The 22,360-nt window shown below is 37.4% G+C and overlaps 1 protein-coding gene across 1 annotated transcript in view; it reads left to right on the top strand.

Annotated features, from left to right (window-relative positions):
- Positions 1-22,015, top strand: part of LOC140739173 (organic cation/carnitine transporter 2-like) — a 57,093-nt gene extending 35,078 nt beyond the window's left edge. Inside the window, exons 6-10 of the mRNA XM_073067208.1 lie at positions 6,172-6,272; positions 10,355-10,569; positions 15,167-15,349; positions 17,684-17,819; positions 19,175-22,015. Coding sequence (XP_072923309.1) covers positions 6,172-6,272; positions 10,355-10,569; positions 15,167-15,349; positions 17,684-17,819; positions 19,175-19,274 — 735 coding nt within the window. The 3' untranslated portion in view covers positions 19,275-22,015. The remainder of the gene's footprint in view (positions 1-6,171; positions 6,273-10,354; positions 10,570-15,166; positions 15,350-17,683; positions 17,820-19,174) is intronic.
- The last annotated feature ends 345 nt before the right edge of the window (positions 22,016-22,360 follow it).

Below are 22,360 nucleotides of genomic sequence, written 5' to 3'. Positions count from 1 at the left end.
AGGTGATATTTTGTGCTTTTGTAAACACAAGGAAAGCCCAAAGAAATCAAGTTGGAAACAGTCCTGATGAAGGGTCTTGGTCCAAAATGTTGACTTTTTATTCCTTTCCATTGATGCACCTGACTTCCTGAGTTCCTCTAGCATTAAGTCTGTGTTAAGCAGTCAGAACTGATGTTATTAGATTAAATGTGTAGGAAATGGATAGCAGAAAGGATAAAGTGGAAAAAGACAAATGGAGATAAAGAAGCTAGTTAAACTGCATGGAAGGTGAATAGGGGAGTGAATTAAGGTGGCCATAAGAGGAAGTCTATCTAATTAATGAGCAAATGGGAGCAGTTAGGTAAAAGAATGAAGGAATTCCAAAGTGTAAAGCAGGAGGACCTGCCAGGAAAATCAGTCTGGATGTTTCCTACACTTCCAATGTAATAAAAGAAGGAAGAAAAAAATACACAAGAGTAAAAGTTTAGCCAATATAAGATCATAAGAAATAAGAGCAGAACAAGGCCATTTGGCCCAACGAGTCTGCTCTGCCATTTCATTATGGCTGGTCAGTTTTCCTCTCAGCCCCAATCTCCTGCATTCTCCCCGTATCCCTTCACACCCTGACTAATCTATAGACCTGTGCCTTAAATATACATAAAGACTTGGCCTCCAGAGAAGCCAGTGGCAAAGAATTACACAAATTCACCACTCTCTGGCTAAAGAAGTTCCTCCTCATCTCCATTCTAAAATCATTCGCCTTATCCTGAGCCTATGTCCTCTGGTCTTAGACTCTCCCATCATAGGAAATATACCGTCCATCCACACATGCTATCAAGGCGTTACATCATTCAATAGTTTTCTATATGGTCACCCCTCATTCTTCTGAATTCTAGTGAATACAGGCCCAGAACCATCAAATGCTCTTAATATGACAAGCCATTCAATCCTGGAATTATTTTTGTGAACCTTCTTTGAACCCCCTCTCATTTCAGCACGTCCTTTCTAAGATAAGCGGCTCACAATTCTCCAAGTGAGGCCTCCCAAGTGCTTTACAAAGTCTCAAAATAATTCCTTGGAAGGACTACTAACATTACATCTGCCTTCCTCACCACAGAGCCAACCTGCAAATTAACCTTTAGGGAATCCTGCAATTGGATGCCCAAGTACATTTTCACCTCTGTTATTTGTATTTGTATTCTCCATTTAAAATATAGTCAACCTTTCATATCTTCTACCAAAGCGCATGACCATACACTTCCCAACACTGTCTTCCATCTACTAATCTGTCTAAGTCCTTCTGTAGTCTCTCTTACTTCCTCAAAACTACCTGCTCTTCCATACTAGAATCTTTCCTGTAATACCTTATTAAGCAGCATCATATGTGGCACCTAGTCGAAGGCCTTCTGAAAATCCAAGAACACAACATCAACCAATTCTCCCTTGTCTACTCTATTTGTTATTTCTTCAAATAATTCCAACAGAATTGTTAGGCAAAATTTTCCCTTGAGAAACCATGCTGAGCATGGCCTATTTTATCATGTGCCTCCAAATACCTTGAGGCCTCATCCTTATTAATCAACTCCAATATCTTCCCAACCACTGAGGTCAGACTAATTGGCCTATAGTTTGTTTTCTTCTGCCTGTCTCCCTTCTTGAAGAGTGGAATAACCTTTGTAGTTTTCCAGACTTCTGGAACCATGCCAGAAACTGGTGAAATATTCTTGAAAGATCATTACTAATGCCTCCACAATCTTTCCAGCCACCTCTTTTAGAACCCTGGGGTGTGCACCATCTGGTAGAGGTGACTTATTTACCTTCAGACCTTTCCATTTCCCAAGAACTTTCTCTCTAGCTATGGTAACTTCACACACTTCATGGCCTCTAACACCTGGAGCTTCCACCATAATGCTAGTGTCTTCTACAGTGAAGACTGACACAAAATACTTATTCTGTTTGTCCGCCATTTCATTCTTTTTCATTGCCTCTCTAGCATCATTTTCCAGTGGTCCAATATCCTCTCTTTCACACTTCATGTATCTGAAGAAACTTTTGGTCTCCTCTTTAATACTATTGGCTACCTTACTTTTGTATTCCATTGTTACCTTCTAAATTACTTTTTTAGTTGACTTCTGTTGGATTTTAACAACTTCTCAATTCTCTAACTTCTCATTAATCTTTGCTCTATTATATGCCCTCTCTTGGCTTTTAGGCTGGCTTTGACTTACCCTGTTAGCCACAGCTGTGTCATCTTTCCTTTAGAAGATGTCTTCCTCTTTGTGGTGCATATATCTTGTGTCTTCTGATTTGCTTCCATAAATTCCAGCCGTGGCTGCTCTGATGTCACCCTGCCAGTGTTCTTTTCCAATCAATTCTGGCCAACTACTCTCTCATGCCTCTGTAATTCCCTTTACTCTACTGCAATATTTCAGGGTGAATTCAATCATATTATGATTAATTGCTTCTGAGGGTTCTTTTACTTTAAACTCTCTAATCAATTCTGGTTCATTGCACAACACCCAATCCAGAATAGCTTATCCCCTAGTGGGTTCAACCGTGAGCCATTCAAAAATGCCATTTTGTAGGTGCTCTAGAAATTCCCCCTCCCAGAATCTAGCACCAACCTGATTTTCCCAATCTACCCGCACATTGAAGTTTCCCATGACTATTGTTACATTGCCCTTTTAGCATGCATTTTCTGTCTCCCATTTTAATTTGTAGGCCACTGCTTTACTACTTTTTGGGGGTCTGTATGCAACTCCCTTGCAGTTCCTTAGTTCTATCCACAATAATTCAACACCTTCCGACCCTATGTCAATACTACAGAAAGGACACAGAAAGAAATCAATTTACCTAAACTTGTAGAATTTGATATTAAGTGCAAATAGCTGCAATACTCCCAGATGTAAGATGATGTACTGTTCCACAAGCTCATGTTGTGCTTCATTATATCAGTGCAGTAGATGGGTCAGAGTTGGAGTGGAACAGAAGATTGAAGTGGTAGGCGATAGAAATTTCAAGGATATACTTTACTTTAGTGTCACCAACCAATTGATACTAGAATGTACAATCATCACAGCAATATTTGATTCTGTGCTTTGCACTCCCTGAAGTACAAATTGAAGTAAATATAATAAAAATTTAAATTATAAATCATAATTAGAAAATAGAAAAGGGAAAGAAAGGTAGTGCAAGTCAGGTCTGGATATTTGGAAGGTACGGCCCAGATCCGGGTCAGGATCTGTTCAGCAGTCTTATCACAATTGGAAAGAAGCTGTTCCCGAATCTGGCTGTACAAATCTTCATGCTCCTGAACCTTCTCCCGGAGGGAAGAGGGACAAAAAGTGTGTTAGCTGGGGGGGTTGTGTCCTTGATAATCCTGGCAGCACTGCTCTGACAGCGTGTGGTGTAAAGTGAGTCCAAGGATGGAAGATTGGTTAGTATGATGTGCAGGGCTATGTTCACGATCTTCTGCAGCTTCTTCCAGTCTTGGACAGGACAACTTCCATACCAGGTTGTGATGCACCCTAGAAGAATGCTTTCTATGGTGCATCTATAAAAATTAGTGAGGGTTTTAGGGGACAAGATATATGGTGTGGGATCATGACTATAATATTGAGATCATATTAATGCCAGTTGGAGAAACTTGTATGTTAAATCAGCACCTTGGATCTTGCTTTCTCACGGGGCCTAGTGACCCTCCTCATAATGATTCAGATTAGAACAGCACACAAAAAATATCCTCATACAGCAATGATAAGTTTCTCAAATAAGTCAGTTTATTCTGGCCCGTTACAGTGTACATAAGACCATATACCGTAAGATATAGGAGCAGAATTAGGCCATTTGGCCCATTGAATCTGATTCACCACTTCTTCATGTCTGATCATTTTTCCTCGCAGCACCATTCTCCTGTCTTCTCCCGTATCCCTTCATATCTTGATTAATCAAGAATCCATAATCCTGTGCCTTAAATATACCCAATGGTGTGGCCTTCACAGGGGCCTGTAGCAACAAATCCCACAGATTCCCCATTCTCCGGCTAATGAAATTCCTTCTTATCTCTGTCCTAAAAGGACACCTCTCTATTCTGTGGTTGTACTCTCTAGTCTTAGACTCCCCCACCATAAGAAACATCCTCTCCATATCAACTCGTCATTCAATGAGGTCACCCTTCATTCTTCTGAATTCCAGTGAGTGGAGGCTCAGAGCCATCAAATTCTCCTCATTTGACAAGCCTTTCAATCTCAGAATTGTTTTTGTGAACCTCCTTTGAACTCCCTCCAATGTCAGCACATCCTTTCGTAGACATTGGGAGCATTTCGAGTGAAAGCTCAAAGATAGTCCAATGATTAAAAAATATTCCAGAAATTGATAGTATTTATGTTACAATAGTAACATGTGGATTTCACAATTCCATCTGTAGCCTGCCTCTCATTTTAGTATGTGATCTTTGTTTTATCTCTGCAAGGGTTACCGCCTTTGCAGAGAGTAACCGTTCCCGTTCTCCAAGCAAATGGGTCCTCTGATTTGCAGCCCCTCTGTTCAAAAAAGTAAAAAAAATTCAAAGTAAAATTTATTATCAGAGTACATACTTGCCTTCACATACAATTCTGAGATTCTTTTCCCTGAAGGCATACTTAACAAATCTATAGAACAGCAACTGTAAAACAGGATGAATGAATAGGAAACTGTGCAAATGCAGATATAAATAAATAGCAATAAATAACAAGAACATGAAGTAACAAGATAAAGATTCCTTAAAGTGAGACCATCAGTTGTGGGAACACCAAAAATAGAATGAGTGTAGCTATTCCCTTCTGATCAAGAGCCCGGATGGTTGAGGTGCTTGTACCTGATGGCAGCAGCGAGAAAAGAGAATGGCCTGGGAGATGAGAATCTTTGATGTTGAAACTCTGCCCATCTAATGATCTGTTTTCCTGCAATTAGTCTTATCTCACAATTTCCATTTCTATATCTTCACACCAGTCCATCACAGGTAAAGCCCTCACCATCATTGAGCATATCTACACAAAATATTGTCAGAGGAAAGGGACAGACACCACCCATGTCATGTTCTCTTCTCCCCACTGCCAGTAGGAAGAAGGTACAGGAGCCTCAGGATTCACACCACCATGTTCAGGATCAGTTATTAATCTTCAACCATCAGCGTCTTGAACCAATGGGGATAACTTGATTCAATTTCACTTGCCCCATCACTGAAACGTCCCCACAATCTATGGACTCACTGTCAAGCACTCTTCATCTCAGGTTTTCAATATTTATTGCTTATCTATTATTATCATTTCTTCTTTCATTTTGTATTTGCAGTTTATTGTCATGTGCACATGGGTCGTACGCCCAGCTGGTGCAGACTTTCATTGATTCTAATATGGTAATTGGATTTATTAAGTATGCCCGCAAGAAAATAAATCTAGGGGTTTTATATGGTGACATATATGTACTTTGATAATAAATTTACTTTGAAAGTTAGAATATGATTATATTAAAACTGTTACCTTGAAATGTTTAATCTCCCTCTAACCTGTTATGGCAGTTTTCGGAACTGAATAGGGATTAGAAAAGATGAGATGAGGTTTCAAAAACAATCTTCATTGTGGATTGTGTCAGCAGTCTGAACTATGTCCTGGCACACTGACAATAAAGCAGAAATTTTACAGCACTTATACTGAGAACCACTGTTGGAATCCAAGTTTAGTGTGCAGATCAATGAATAAACAAATTGGCCATTTACACAACTTTAAAGCTTCAAAATAAAGTTCAGTTCAAATCAGGGTAGATGCTAAAAGTGTAATCATATTATTAGCTGTAATTGCGTGTTGTGCAACTAAATAATTCTAAGCTACAAGTGAATCCAGTGTCATGTAAGGTAACAGAATGTGATAATGGTTTAAATCTCACTGTACAAGTCACTTGTAATTCAGGGCTTATGCTGAGGGCAAAATCTGGAACAACTCAGAACAGATTTTGAATATAAATGAGCCATGAGAGCATTACACCACCTGCAAAATCTTGGAATCCATGGCATTATGCAAAAAAAATGATGATTATTGTTTTGGGAAATGGGAACAAGTCACTCGGGTATGGAAAAATGAGTACAATTTCTACCATTTCATGATTGTTAAAATCTCAAAACAATTAGCATTAAGACTGAATCCCATTTTATTTCAGCTTGAAGAAATGAAGGTTAAAAGTGTGATATCTCATACAATTATTCACTTGGTGAAAACAAGTAATATCCGAGCCATCACGATTATAAACTTTCTAGTATGGTGAGTATTCAAGTCAAGAATCATTTTCAAATTTTGATCAAATAAATTGGGACTTTCAACAGTATCTTATAGATGAAAAGTGGGGCATTAAAAGCTTAGTTCATTCTTTTGAAGTGTGATTGTTCTTCCTAAAAAGTACTGCTTTATCTGCAAGAACCACGCATAATTGGTGCTGGAACCTCTTCAGAATGTTCAAGCATGCTTTACTTAGCTATTTACTCGTTGGTGGGACAGTAAATTAATTGTTTCCATTGCCCCTTAAAGACAAGTCTGTCCCTTTTGCTCATGCAACTGGAATGGTAAGTAAATTCCAGGGAAAGAGAGAGAGAGGAGGAAGGGGAGAGGGAGAGGGAGAAGGGCAGGGGAGAGAGAGAGGGAGAGAGAGAGATTTACATATTTCTTAAGAGAGCGTGACTAAGATGTGGTTAAAGTGTTGAGGTCATATTACCCTCAAGAGACAGAAAGCTCTCCAAACAAAATTTCAATGGAAGAAAGTACTTGGGAATACTTGGTACAAAGCTTGTGTTTGCAATACCAAAAAAAGCTTAATGAACCCTTAAGACTGGCTAAGGTAAGATTCTTATCTGTATTACATTCTTCTCACACCTGCATCACTAGCAAAACTACTCACAACAAACTTCATAATTTACCCTCTTCAGTTCCTGCCATGGTCTCAACATGTGGAACACAAGGACATGTGTGTGTACAGTATATTCTAGCTCCTTGAACCTGTTATGCCATTAACTGAGATCATAGCTGATTTGTAATTAAACCCTACATGCTGGTTTTGTCTCAAATATCTTCTCAAAATTCTAGGGTATGGATCAGGCCCATCGAATCGTACAACATAGAGAACCTACAGCACAATACAGGCCCTTCGGCCCACAAAGTTGTGCCGAACATATCCTTACCTTAGAACAACCTAGGCTTACCTTTAGACCTCTATTTTTCTATGCTCCATATACCTAGCCAGGAGTCTCTTAACAGACCCTATCATTTCCACCTCCACCGCCGCCACCAGCAGCCCATTCCATGCACTCACCACTCTCTGTGTAAAAAAACTTACCCCGGACAGCTCCCCTGTACCTACTTCCAAGCACCTTAAATGTGTGCCCTCTCATGCCAGCCATTTCAGCCCTGGGAAAAAGCCTCTGACTTATCCACACGATCAATGCCTCTCATCACCTTGTACACCATGAAATTTATTCACCCTCAAATTTACCACTTTTTCCAGTATTTTTGTTTTAACCAATAGTTAGTTCCCCTAGTTCCTCATTCTTGCAAGATCCTTATTTTTGAAATAAATCTAGTGGGTTCTGCATGTCTTCTTCTGTGCAGACCAATGCAAAGTTATGATATAATTTCTATGCCAGTTCCTTCTTTCCCATGATAAATTCTCTTGTCACTGTTTGCAAGTTGCCCATATTGTCCCTCATTGGTCTCTTCCTTTTTACATCAATAAAGCTCTTCTGTTTTATGTTTCTTGCCAGTTTAGTATCACACTCCATCTTGCTTTTCTTTATCAATTTTTGCCCTTCCTGAGTTCTAAAGTGTCCTGACCCTTCGGCCTATTGCTATTTCTCACAGTTTCAAAAGTCTCTTACTTTTAATTAATACTGTTACTAATTTCTCTTGTCAGCCATAAATGGATCACTTTTCTGTTACAGGTTTTGTGCCGTAAAGGAATATATTTCCTTTGAAAGTAATATACTATTAATTTAAATGCTGGCGACTGCCTGTACATCATCACACCTTTCAATGTGTTTGTTCAATCAATTGTAGCAAACTCTCCTCGGATATTTTACACGATTGTTCGTATCCAAGATCCTTGTTTTGACCTAAGGTACACCATTTTCATAGTCTGTGTAAAAATCTGTCATATTATGGTTACTTTTGTACAAAGGTTCCTAAAGCACAAGGTGTCATCGCTTAGAACAAAATCAGAATCAGATTTAATTTCATCGGCATATGTCGTGAAATTTGTTAACTTAGCAACAGCAGTACAATACAATAAATGACAATGTAGAAAATAAACAAACAAACAAACAAATAAATAAATAAATAAATAAACTTATTATAGTAAGTGTGTATATATATAAAACAGTAAATTAAAAGTAGTGCAAAAACAGAAAAAAAAGTGAAGTAGTCTTCAAGGGTTCAATGTCCATTTATGGATGAGGGATGGATGAGGGTAAGAAGCTCTTTCTGAATCACTGAGTGTGTGCTGTCAGGCTTCTGTATCACCTTCCTGATAGTAACAATGAGAAGAGGGCATGTCCTGAGTGAAGTTGGTCCTTAATAATGGGCACCACCTTTCTGAGGCACTGCTCCTTGAAGATGTCTTGGGTGCTACAGAGGCTATTACCTCTGATGGAGCTGACCAATTTTACAACTTTCTGAAGCTTCTCTAAATAGTTCTATCTAGAAAATTATATTGTATGCATTTCATGTTTTCAAGTTCATTATCACAGGAACCCTGATAGGATAGCACGAGTGCACTACAAGGCAAGATCACATGTTAGCTCTTCAGATTCTAGATATTGACACATTCTTGGATAATGGGACATAAAACAGCTGGAGAGCCTGCCATTAAGGAATGTAAGAAGCTAACCTTGGATTGAGTTAGGACTGTATGACTAGATAAAGAACATAACAACAGCTCTCTAAACCTAGAGTTGTTAACCTTTTGATTGTGGGAATATGCTCACAAAATTGCCATGGAAGCTCATCTGCTATCTTATTTCGGGCACCTTACAGACAACGAGTTCCATAAAGGCAAACCACTTTACATGGTATACAGAGTCCTGTGATACAACACAAGGAGGATGAGCTTGACTGTGTGGGAGAAGGACGTGCTGTCTTCTCTCTGTCATGTACAGTACTCATTATATGTGTTCTACAAACTACTCTGCCTCTACACACAGTGCAAAACAGATAGTTGGGACAGTCAGTACATGTCTAATTCAGGCAGAGATGCTAACATCTGTAGTAAAATTGTCAAGGTTCAGAGCTGCTTTACATAATGCTCCACTATTATATGAAGTATCTTCAGTTGGATGGTCAACAATTTTCCATTTTTCAAGCTGTTAGCACTGGTGATGTTGTTTGCAAGGGCACAAGAATATCTAAGCAAGTATGTCTCTTGCTGGCATCTTTTCTGATGTCCCGTGGTATGAAGGATCCAAGAATTTTGGGTTAAATGCTGTCTTAGGGGGTTGAGGCCATATCTTGATGGTTTGCAAGCTTTCCAAAAAAAAAATGCAGGCAATGAATAGAATTTCTAAGCCAGAATTTAGATGGGTGATCCCAGTTTCTTCTGGAGCACACTTTACTATAATTAAAGGAATTCCTTTTGAATTTTAGCAAGAAATGAACCATTTTGTTAATTTTGAAGCTTTTGTTTTAACTCCATCTCTTTGGGTGCATTCCTTTCTTTTAACAATGATTCATAGAGACATGTGTCAGGGTTTCAGCCAATTATTTTTAAATTGATTATGCATTTACTCTAAATAATTAGTACTCACTGGTTGAGTCTCATAAGAATGGGAGCATTGTTCACCAATCACTTAACTGAAAACTCATTTATTTATTTCTAATTATATGACATGGTATTCATTCTATGAGTATGGCAACTTGCTCTTCATATTGTCATCAGAGAAATAGTTTAATTTCTCCTATCAAATTCATTTAACCTTTGATCTACTCAACTACCCCCTTTCCTCCACATATTCCAACCACCCCAAGCAATTCTCCATAAGCATTCCATTTCTGTTAGGGATGAAAACCAACATCTGTCTTTATTATTACTCTTTGCTGCACTCTTGCAGCATTAAATGATGTTTGTCTTGTCTTCCAATTCTTTCCCCCAACATATGTGCCCCCTAAAATATCTAAAATATATATTCCCCCCTAAAATATCTTGCCTCTACTTCGGTATTAACAGAGCACTAAGACTGGGTCTGTATACTGGTCTACTGAAGCACAAACAAGGTAGGGGAATGCTCTAGAAACTCAGAAATTGAAAGGGGAGGGAGAAATAAATTTTGGAAAAGGTTTTACATGAGTGTACTATTTCGTTGCAGGATGATTCTATCAATTGAATACTATGGTCTATCTTTGAACACACCAAATCTCAATGGCGATGCCTACTTGAACTGTTTCTTCTCTGCTGCCATTGAAGTTCCAGCCTACACAGTAACTTGGCTTCTTCTCCAGAGATTTACCCGCAGATTCTGCCTTTCAGGCACACTTTTTCTTGGAGGCGGTGTTCTTTTTTTCATCCATCTTGTACCGTCAGGTAAATTTTTCAAATACTATTTATCATTTCAATGAACGTGATTTCATGTAATATTTTGTGGTAAGTTTAAATTTGCAACTGTGTAATAAGGTAATGGTTTTATAACCATATATGTTGAAAACTGTTTTCTACATTCTGTTCATTTATATCTTCATATATCATAGAGAGAATAGTGAATCTGGAAGGGGTGAGAATTGGGAGCAATATTTGCCTGAAAATTAGTCTGGATCAATTGAATCCAGACTAATCTACTAAATAGCATACTGAGAATGGTACAAATGCATTATGCTTTCTGTGCTTGTAAGAACTACATCCTACATCCCATACAACAATTTTCCATCTGCAAGGAGCATGGAGGAATGCTTCATGACATTTTATAGTTTAAAACAGAGCACATACCAAGAAAGGGAGAGTGGAGGAATGAGCAAATTAATACTAACATCAAAATAGCTGTTGAGGAGACTTTGAAAGAGAATATGAAAAACAAGATTCTTTGGGAGGAAGTTCAAGAGCATAGGGCCTGAGCAGCTGAAGGTTTGTGTGAGTGCTGGTGCATCAAGGTAAACATGGCTGGATTGAAAATAAAAAAAATTCTGGTGAGGGTGATGATCAGATTAGGTAAATTTAAAAATGATTATGAACATTTAAAATATAATATATTGGAGAATATGAAAGCAACATTGATCATCAAGAATACAGGGCGATCATAAATCGGTAGCAGAACTGGGCATGAGTTAAGCTTCTTGAAAGTGTATGATAGAGATAAGCGTAAGGAGTACCATGAGGGCTTAGTATACTGAGAGTAAGCAATGAAAGGTTGAAAGAAAGTGGTGCTGATGATCAAAATGGAATCGAAATGGAATTTATTTTCTATTGAACTAAAAGGGGGGGGGCAAGACTATGAACTATCTAGTTCAATATGATAGGAACCATGGGAAGGGAAGAAGCAGAAGCAAGGAAATGGTGAGAGGCAAGAGCAATGGACTAAGTGGTTTTATTACTGCGCTGGATGAAACGTAACAAACTGGATACTAGAAAATCAGTTTTAGCACTGGGAATAGATGAGAGGTTGGGAGAAGTTTGTTCAAAAGATTATTCAAGACATTATCAGTATTTGTCTGAAATTAGTATATCACTAATGGCAACATGCAAATACTTGGGAAAGACTTCTTTATATGGAAGTGGGGAAGAGAGAAAAATTAAAATCATTGTAGGAGATGCAATGGCTGTATCTAGACAGAAGGGGACAAAGTTCCATCGGCATTTTTCTACAGAACTGGATGGAAGTGTTAGGGAGGGATGATGGGATCAAACAGATGGAAATCTGAGTATACAGTCTCAGAACTTACTGATTATTCCTTTAATTTGTTCTATTCTTGGTGAAGTTGATTTTTAACTAGAATATAGAGATTGAAGCATGAATTCAAGTTCAAGTCTATTGGTGTCAGAGGTATATTGTATATACATAGAAGTTAAATAGCACAAAAATTACATTTTGTAGCTGCTGAACAAGATAAGTCAGGCCTAACATAATGAAAACTGAAATTAATATATACATTATGCATAATTTCTGGATACAATTTGGAAAGCACAGGATATATACATCCCAAAGAGGAAGAAGTATTCTAATAGAAAGATGACACAACCATGGCTAACAAGTCAAAGTGAACATAAAAGCCAAAGAGAGGGCATATAATAGAGCAAAGATCAGTGGGAAGTCAGAGGATTGTGAAGCTTTTCAAAACCAACAGAAGGCAACTAAAATAGACATTAAGAAGGAAAAGATGGAATATGAAAGTAAGCTAGCCAATAATATTAAAGAGGATACCTAAAGTTCCTTCAGATTCATAAACTGTAAGAGAGAGGTGAGAGTGGATTTTGGACCACTGAAAAATTGTGCTGGAGAGGTAGTAATGGGGGACAATGTAACAGTGGAAAACCTGATTGAGTATTTTGCATCAGTCTTCGCTGTGGAAGATACTCGCAGTACGGTGGAAGCTCCGGGTGTCAGGGGCATGAAGTGTGTGAAGTTACCATAACTAGAGAGAAGGTTTGTGGGAAACTGGAAGGTTTGAAGTTAGATACATCACCTGGACCAGATTGTGTACACCCTAGAGTTCTGAAAGAGGTGGCTGAAGAGATCATGGGGACATTAGTAATGATCTTTCAAGAATCACTAGTTTCTGGAATGGTTCCAGAAGACTGGAAAGTTACAAAGGCCACTCCACGCTTCAAGAAGGGAGAGAATCAGAAGAAAGGAACTATAGGCCAGTTAGTCCAAACTCAGTGGTTGGGAAGATGTTGAAGTTGATTTTTAAGTATGTGGTTTTGGGATACTTGGAGGGATATGATAAAATAGACTTTAGTCAGCATGGTTTCCTTGCCTGATGAATCTGTTGGAATTCTTTGAGGAAATAATAAGCAGAATCAATAAAGAAGAATTGGTTGATGTGTACTTGGATTTTCACAATGCCTTTGAAAAGGTGCCACACATGTGGCTGCTTAACAAGCTATGAGCCTGTGGTATTACAGGAAAGATTCTAGAATGAATAAAGCTGTGGCTGATTGGCAGGAGGCAAAGAGTGGGAATAAAAGGAGCCTTTTCTGGTTGGCTTTTGGTGACTATGGTGTTCCACAGTGATCTGTGTTGGGACTGATTCTTTTTACATTATATATAAATTGATGGTTTTGTTGCAAAGTTTTTAGATTATATGAAGGTAGGTAGTTTTGACGAAGTAAAGAAGCCACAGAAAGACTTTGACAAATTAGGAGAATGGGCAAAGAAATAGCAGATGGAATACAGTTTTGGGAAATATATGGTCATATGTTTTGGTAGAAGAAATGAAAGGGAGAGAAAATATAAAAATCTGAGGTGCAAAGGGACTTGGGAGCCCTTGTGCAGGATTCACTGAAGGTTGATTTGCAGGTTGAGTCTGTAGTGAGGAAGGCAAATACAATGTTAGCATTGCTTTCTAGAGGACGAGAATATAAAAGCAAGGATGTAATGTTGAATCCTTATAAAGCACTGGTGAGACCTCATGGAGTATTGCAAGCTGGTTTGGGCCCCTTATCTTTGAAAGGATTGCTGAAATGGAGAGGGTTCGAAGGATGTTCACAAAAACAATTCCAGGATTAAATGGCTTGTCATATGAAGAGTGTCTGAAGGCTCTGGGCCTGTATTCACTGGAATTCAGAAGAATGAGGAGTGACCTCTTTGAAACCTATCGAGTGGTGAAAGGCCTTGACAGAGTGGATGTGGAGAAAATATTTCCTATGTCAGTATAGTCTAGAACTAAAGGACACAGCCACAGAATAGAGGGGTATCATTTGAGAACTGAGATGAAGAGGAATTCCTTTAGCCAGAGGATAGTGGATCTGTGGAATTCTTTGCCACAGGCAGTTGTGCAGGCCAAATCTTTATGTAATTTTAAGGCAGATGTTGATAGATTATTGATTTATCAGGGCATGAAGGGATATGGGGAGAAGGCAGGAGACTGGGGCTGAGAGGAAAATTGGATCAGCCATGATGAAATGGTAGAGCAGACTCAATGGGCCAAATGGCCTAATTCTGCTCCTGTATCTTATGGACGTATGTTCTTATAATTCACACGTGCAAAATCAACACAACTATAGTGCACATTTGAGCGAGAAAAAAAACTATATAGTTTGAAAAGTTGGGATGTTGTGATGAGAATTTCAGATGAAGTGATATGAGGATTGTGCATTCTGTTTGTTCCAAAGTTCCAAGTGCCAGTGCATCTGTGTGGGAACCTCCAGGTGTTATATAGAGATAACTATATGAATACAAGAACACATCAGGTTTTAGAGTGAACAGTCATCCGACCAGTGTGAATGATATGCTTTTTATTTTATGTGTTTTATTTAACTCGTTTATAGTAGTGATGTAACTGTAGGGTGATTTCCTGATTAAGTGTCTGGCAAATCTTATTTGGAGGTCGTATTGGACATTATAGGATATGCTTTTGGGATTTTCTGTTCAATAAAACAAAAGAACAGGCTTTTTGTCAGTAATTTTACAATGCGCTCACAGCATAATTAGAATTGGAATCGGTTTATTATTGTCACATGTACTGACGTCTCACATGCTGTTCATATAGATTAATTCCAAACGCAGCAGTAAAAGGTAAAACAGTAACAGAGTGCTGAATGAAGTGTAATAGCTACAGAGAAAGTGCAGTGAAGGTAAGCAATAAGGTGCAAGGTCATAAAGGGACAGATTGTGAGGTCAAGGGTCAATCTCACTGAACCATTCAATAGTCTTATAACAGTGGGTAGAAGTTGTCTTTGAGCTTTAATACTTTTGTATCTTCTGCCCAATGGAGAGTGGAGAAGAAAGTACACTATGTCCAGATGGCTGGGGTCTTTGATTGTGCTTACTGCTTTACTGAGGCAACAAGCAGTGTAGACAGAGTCCATAGAGGAGAGGCTGGTTTCCATGACGTGTTGAGCTGTGCCCATAGTTTTCCACAATGCTCACTCAAATAAAAACAATGCATGTCTGTTGATTATAGAAAGTAATTCTTATTGATCAATGTATTTTCCAACAAGTTAAACGTTACCTGTGCTTTTTTCCTAGATCTTTCAGTACTTACCACAACACTTGTTATGGTTGGAAAATTTGTTATTACTTCTTCCTTCTCTATGGTTTATGTCTATACTGCTGAGCTCTACCCAACTGTGGTAAGAAACATGGGTGTCGGAGTGAGCACAATGGCCTCCAGGACAGGCAGTATCATCTCACCCTATTTTGTTTATCTTGGTAAGATACTGGAATTAAAATTTCACTACTTATTTGGAAACTTCCAGGTTTAGTCTATAAACTTGGTGCTGGTATTCTTTAACATGGCATATACACTCAGTGGTGACTTTATCAGGTATCTCCTATACCTTTCTGTTAGTTTAAACCAATCTGGTCATTCTCTTCTGACCTCTCTCATTAACAAGCAGTTTTTTTTCCCCATAGAACTGCTGCTCATTGGGTGTTTTTGTTTCTCGCACCATTCTCTTTAAACTCTAGAGACTGTTGTGCATGAAAATCCTGGGAAATAAACCAATTCTGAGGTACTTGAACTACCCTATTTGGCAGCAACAGTCATTCTATGGTCAAAGTCAAAGAGCCAAGGCACAAGGCCCTGACTCCAGCCAGTATAGCTCTCTGGGTCTTTGATGCATGCAAACCTCCAAACCATGACAAGGTTGTGGTCTTTTTGGAGGTTATTTATTTTAATTTATTCATTTTTTCAGCTCTGGGTATTCTTCATCTTTAGAATCTTTTTATTGAAACATAATCTTCTGCAGCTATAAAATGATACAACACTTTAACAAGTTGATAAATATACAATTAATAAAGCAGAAGAAAAAAACTTATCAAAAAAGCATAATATATGATAATGAAAAAAAAATTGATATAAAGAAAAAAAGGAAAAAAAAGAAAACTCCAATTTACTAAAAAAAAAGAAACCCCACTAACTACAAGAGAAAGAAAAAGAAAAAAGAAAAAAAAACCCATTAGGAATCAGCTCCTGGAGCAATATGACTTACCATCATCAATAAATGTAAAAAAAAGAATCATCAACCACCAATTCATGTTTATATAGAATAAAATTGGAAGAAAACCATATAAAATAATTCAAATTAACTGATAATATTTGGCAAAAGAGCCCCATCTTCTCTCAAAATCAAATCGAGGATCGAAAGTCCTACTTCTGATTTTCTTACAAACTAAGACATAACATTACTTGAGAAAACCGTTGAATTAATGTAGGGGCAGAGGTATCTTTCCATTTTAATAAAATAGCCCTTCTTGCCAACGATGTAACAAAGTTGTTCACCATTATTATTTAACAAAGGAAAGACTGTCTAAAATATTTCCTAACATAGACAATCACTGTGATAGGTGTAAAACTGAAGTAGCCACTTTGTCTCATATGTTCTGGTCGTGTCCTTCATTAAAATCTTTTTGGAAATCTTTGTTTTCTACAATTTCTAAAGGAAAGAAAATTAATTTACAACCTAATACATTAACTGTTCTATTTGGAATATTTCCGCATCATGTTCAGGGTATTTTATCTTCAGCTCTGGGCATTATTAGCAAAGTCAATATTTATGCTTATTGCGAATTGCTTTTGAGAAAGTATGATGTACTATCATCCTGAACTGCAGTCCTTCTGATAAAGTAAATTTCATAGTGTTGATGGGGAGTTGCAGGATTTAGATTTTTTTTATACTTTATTTTTTTATTGAAGTTCATCATCAAACAAACATTTCCATAAGATGTATTTCAGACATTGTACATATATATCATATAATCATATATATCACAAATCTCCACAAAGTATTTATCTGAGGTATACGCTTATAGAAAAGAGTGAAAAGAAAAAAAAAAACAAGCAAAAGGAAAGAACTATGTACAAGTAGGGAGTGATCTTTTTTTTTACAACAGATTCATTGCTTTGTGAGAATAAAATCAGGCCTATGAGGCATTATGTAGTTAAATCATTTTTCCCAGTATGAATCAAATTGTTCCAGCTTATGGTTAACAGATGCTGTTATCTTCTCCATTTTGTAAATGTCCATTGTAATTTCCATCCACATATTTAAAGTTGGTCTCTCCTGTGATAACCATTTCCTAGTAAGAGTCTTTTTACCAGCCACCAACAGTATATTCATTAAATATTTATCACTTTTCAACCATTCTTGAGGTATATATCCAAAATATATGGTCTTACTCTCTAAGGGTATTTCACATTTAAAGATGTCTTGTAGGGCATTGTGTATCCCCCTCCAATAGTTTTTGATAACAAGGCAGTCCCAAAAATATGATAATGATTTGCATTTTGATTTCCACAATTTCTCCAGCAAACAGGGAGGTTACTATTATAATGGGATTTCTGAGAGGGTGTAATAAAATATCTTATTAAGGTCCTGCAAGTATGAGTCAAGATGATATTTTTCAAATCAGAAAGATATGGAGAGAAGCTTGCAGCAGGTGATGTTCCCAACCCCTGAACCTTTTATCATTCATGGTGATGAAGTTGTGAGTCGAAATGTACTACTAACAAAATAACAAATTTTATGACATACATTTTCACAGGTGCTTATAATGAACTTCTGCCCTTCATGTTAATGGGAAGTTTAACAATCCTGTCAGCAGTTCTAGTCTTGTTTCTGCCTGAAACAATCAATAAACCTCTTCTGGAAACCATTGACCAGATGCAGAATATCAAGTGGTAAATATATAATTAATTTTCTAGTTATTCTCACTTTTTTCTCTCTCTCTAGGAACCACTATTTACCTATTATTTTAAGGTAACTCAAAATATTTTACATGTCCAAAAAGAAAGGCTTTATGGACATATTCTGTGATTATAAACTTCATTGGATATATAATTTATGAATCCTATGGAATATACAGCAAAGAAACAGGACATAGCATCAATATAATCCATTCTAGTTAATGCACTTAATGAATTGCCTCAACTTCCAACTACTTTATCTCAGTCTTTCAGGCATTTTTTCTATTTTCCTTTCTTTAGTATATTTCCCCTTTGAAGGGAACTAAGCTATTTTTTGTGGCAGTGAGTGAAGAATTCTAACTAAATGAAAAGTAAAAGCTGCAGATGCTGGAAGCTTACAAACAGATTCCTGGAAATGCTCAGCAAGTCAGGCAGCACATATGGAAAGGAAAATCAATTAACATTTTAAGTTGAAGACTATTTACCAAAATTGGAAACGTGAGGCAATGTGCGGGGAGGCTGGTTATGGAATCCATTGGATAAAGGGAAAACCTCTGATAGGCAAAGCCAGATGCATAATCTGCAGAATGTTTCCACCAGTTCCTCTCAAATTTACCTTTTTTTTGTCAAATTCATCCACCCATTCCTATTCAGAGCCTCTTAATTTCCATTGCTAACCTTCTTGTAGTTCACATTTTGTGTCATCTGTATTTTTGGAAATTCTATCTTTCACACCCAAGTCCAACATATTAAAAGAGGTATGGCCCTGGTACTGAGCCCACTCTACCATATCCTTTGGTGCAATAAATAGAGATTCACTATAACACTACATTCCCTGTCACTTAACCAGTTTTCTATCCATTAATCCTCTAATTCTATGCTTTTTCTGTCATGATGACAAGCCTTTAATGTTGCATCTCATTAAATAAAGTACATTTTTGGAGTCCACTTGAATTACATCAGCTGCACTTCCTTCATTGATATTTTGCATTACTTCATCAAAAAAACTCTGTCACTTTAATATAATCCACATTAAGGAAATTTATGATAGCCTTCCCTGATCATCTTCCCTAAACCACTGCTAATGCTAGGAATGCTTTTTATTTCCAGTATTTTCCCACTGCTGAGATCCAAGAAGACTGACCTGCAATTGCTATTGGTTTAGTCTTATATACCTTTTAAAATATAGTTTAAACAAAGAACGGACAAAATTTAGGGCTAGGGTTAGAGATCTTCAATCTCTTAAGTAAGTACAAATAGATTTTCAACTATCAGGGAAACAGTGAAACATGTCAGGAAACCTTTGTTAACGTTTACTCTCTAATGGTGTTTTCATCCTTTTGTTTCAGCTTCAAATGTAGAACTCATTGCACCAATCAAGACAGTTTGGATAAAAATGAAACAGTTGAAAAATGGGATGGTCATTATGAAGCAAAAGATTTGAGCTAGCTCTTGCCATGATTCTACAACATTGAGAAATTGGGCACCTCTTTATTATTGGGGCTACAGTGTACAATGTTATCGAAGTCAAAGTACATTTAGTGATACAACTATAGTACTCAGGGATCATTGTAAAAGCTAGGTTGAGAAGGAACTTGCATTTATTCATTCTAGGAAGCAAACTTTCTCTATTTGCTCAGATCCTGAACACATTAAAATTTAGTCTTCTAATATATCATCTTCTGTTTATCCAGGGATAGATTTTCACCTTTGATAGGAACCAATTTTGTTTTTTTTTTAAGATCAAGACAAAACCTTACATTGAGTTTGAGGTTGGGTATGATCAAACGTTCTTTTTTTAATAGATGACTGTAAGTTACAGAATCCAAATGGTGCATTCATTTCAGCTGTTGCTTTCAACTTTTTCATTTATTCCTCTCTTCCACAGATGTAATATTAAAACTAAGATTTGAAAGGGGCTATAATGGTATGGTGGTATCTTGATTAGTTTATTGGATTAGTATCCAGATGACTGGCTGGTTGATTTAAAAGTATCATATTGAACTCCTTAACAGGAGTGAGAAGTTTATTTTCTTCTTAAGCATGGACAATATGAAATCTCACCAACATCTGACTGAGTAAGAAATAAAAGTGCTCTGGTAAAACTAAAGTCAATGGACATCAAGGGTAAACATTCCTTTGGCGTCAAAATTCAAAGTAAATATATTATCAAACTACATACTCTATATAAGAAAAACTTATTTATAGAGCACTGTTCATGCAAATGATGTAGTTCAAAGTGCTTTATAATGGGATAAAGTGTAAAAGTGAAAAGAAAAGACAAAAATGTTAGTTAAAAGCAAGATTAAGTAAATGGGCTTTGAGCTGCCATTTAACTGTGTCAAATGAGTTCGCATCCCTTATAGCTTTAGGTATTGAATACCAGAGATTAGGAGTGTAATTCAAAAAAGCTGAGGGAGAATGTTTAAGTTTAAGAGACTGGTGCAAGAAAACCAGAGAGCTCCAACAGGATTTTAAGACAAAAGTGATCCTGTGATGTACTCCAGTCTCAGACCATTGAGAGCTTGAAAAACAAGTAAATGATCTTTAAGTTTGTCAATAGATTGCTTTGGAAGGCCAGTAAAAAGTGCATTGCAGTAATCTAGTCTATTCGATATAAAGGCATGAATTAGTTTTTCCAGCATCATTATATAACAGAAACAAACATACCTTTGCAATATTTAATTGTAGCGATGCTGCTGTAGTCATTTTTTCTTTTATATGGGATTTAAAATGCAAATCTGAATCAAGGATAACACCTAGGCTTGTTACTTCTGATTTTACAAAGGCAGTCAAGTTCCAAAGTTTATCAAAAAGTTTATCTCGTTTGGCTTAGGGACCAACCAAATGTATTTCAGTTTTATCTTCATTTAGTTCTAGGAAATTCTTACTCATCCACTTGTTTATTGCAGCCATTCCAGAAGTCAGAGAAGATGGGTGTAATCATCATCGGGCTCAACTGATATATATGATTGTATGTCACCGGCATAACTGGGGAAATTATGTTTATGGTCTCTGCTGATGTCTCCTAATGGGAGCATATGTCAGAAGAGTAGGGGATCCAGATAACTTCCTTGAGCAACACCAAAAGGTACATCGTATCTTTTAGAAAATTGGTCTCCAGACAGACAAAAACATTTCTCTCTAAGATATATGAGCAACACCAATTAAGGACGCTAGCAGACCGGCTAATCCAGTTCTCAAGGCGACCTTGGAGAAGGTTGTGTTAATTTGCATCAAAGGCAGCTCTTAGATGTAGGAGAATTAGAACTGAGACCTGTTGGTATCTCTATGACTCTAAGTCATAGATAATTTTGGTAAGGGTTGTCTTCATGCTGTGGTTTGCTCTAAAACCTGACTGAAACTTTTCTGGAATATTGTTCCCATTCAGGATGTTGTTGAGTTGGTTGAAAATGATATTCTCAAGAATCTTGCCCAGGAAGGAAAGGTTTGATATAGGCCTTATTTAGCTTGTATCTCACTATCAAAGTTTGGCTTTACATGTAGGGGCTGGACAGCCACAGTTTTGAAGGCATCTGGAAAAACTCTAGTTTCAAAGGGTGTGTTAATAATTTTCCTAAAACAAAAGATCCATAAAAAATGTGGCAGGACAAGTAGATGGTTTATTCTTTGTGTAAAGGGGGTTTCTTCTTTTTTCTTTGTTACTGTGTATGTAATCAAAATGGCTTCTTTGTTTTGTTAAAAGCAGGAATGCTTCTTTGTTGCGAGAGTGTGCTGGAAGCTTGTTTGGGTTAAAATTTACTGATAACGAGAATTGTATTCCTTTGTAAACCAATTGGGATTAATGTTGTTCTTTCTTCTGAGTCTGTAAGCTATTGTTGGCGGGCTTTTGGGGAGATCGGCACGAGGGGTTGAGAGAGAGAGGACGCGATGCTGTAAGCTGGGCGAGGAACGGGGTCCAAGGCCAGGAGATACTCCGAGGAGAGGAGATAAAGCTAGATGTGCTTGGTTGACCACTTCAGGTGGTCCTAAGCTGCGAGTCGAGGAGTTCGGAGGGGATCGAATGGTGGCCAGAAGACTTCAGTAATTGAGCTCCAATGGTTGTGCACGAAGTGGTTTGGACTTTGATAAGTTTGGCGCCTTTTCTTTATTGTTTTTCCTTCATATATACTGTATCGTTATTAATCACTTAGTTATAGTAACCTTTATAAATTGTACTCATTTAATCGCATATGGTGTACTGTCTGTTTTTGGGTGAGGCGGGGACATCACACAGCATCCACACCAGCTGATTACCCAGTTTGGCGGGGCCGAAGGCTGCTCCCCCTAGACGAGAACGAGCTGAGCAAGCCTGAGGCAACCCAGGGGGTTACATTTGTTACAATCTTCCAAATTAGAAATACATGTAAATTTTGACATGGTTGCCATCTTTTTACAAGGGTGGCTATACAGATCACCAGTAACTGAAGCTGTTTTCTTCCTAATGGAAGTAATTTTGTTGATTAAAAAAAAATTGAGAATTCCTCACATTTTCTTAGTAAAGCACTTGCTTTACTAAGGACATTATAGTTTGG

The sequence above is a fragment of the Hemitrygon akajei genome, chromosome 15, assembly GCF_048418815.1.
Source record: "Hemitrygon akajei chromosome 15, sHemAka1.3, whole genome shotgun sequence".
Classification (NCBI taxonomy): Eukaryota; Metazoa; Chordata; class Chondrichthyes; order Myliobatiformes; family Dasyatidae; genus Hemitrygon; species Hemitrygon akajei.
The sequence above is the reverse complement of the archived record's forward strand: the minus strand, read 5'-3'. Positions and strand labels throughout refer to the sequence as shown.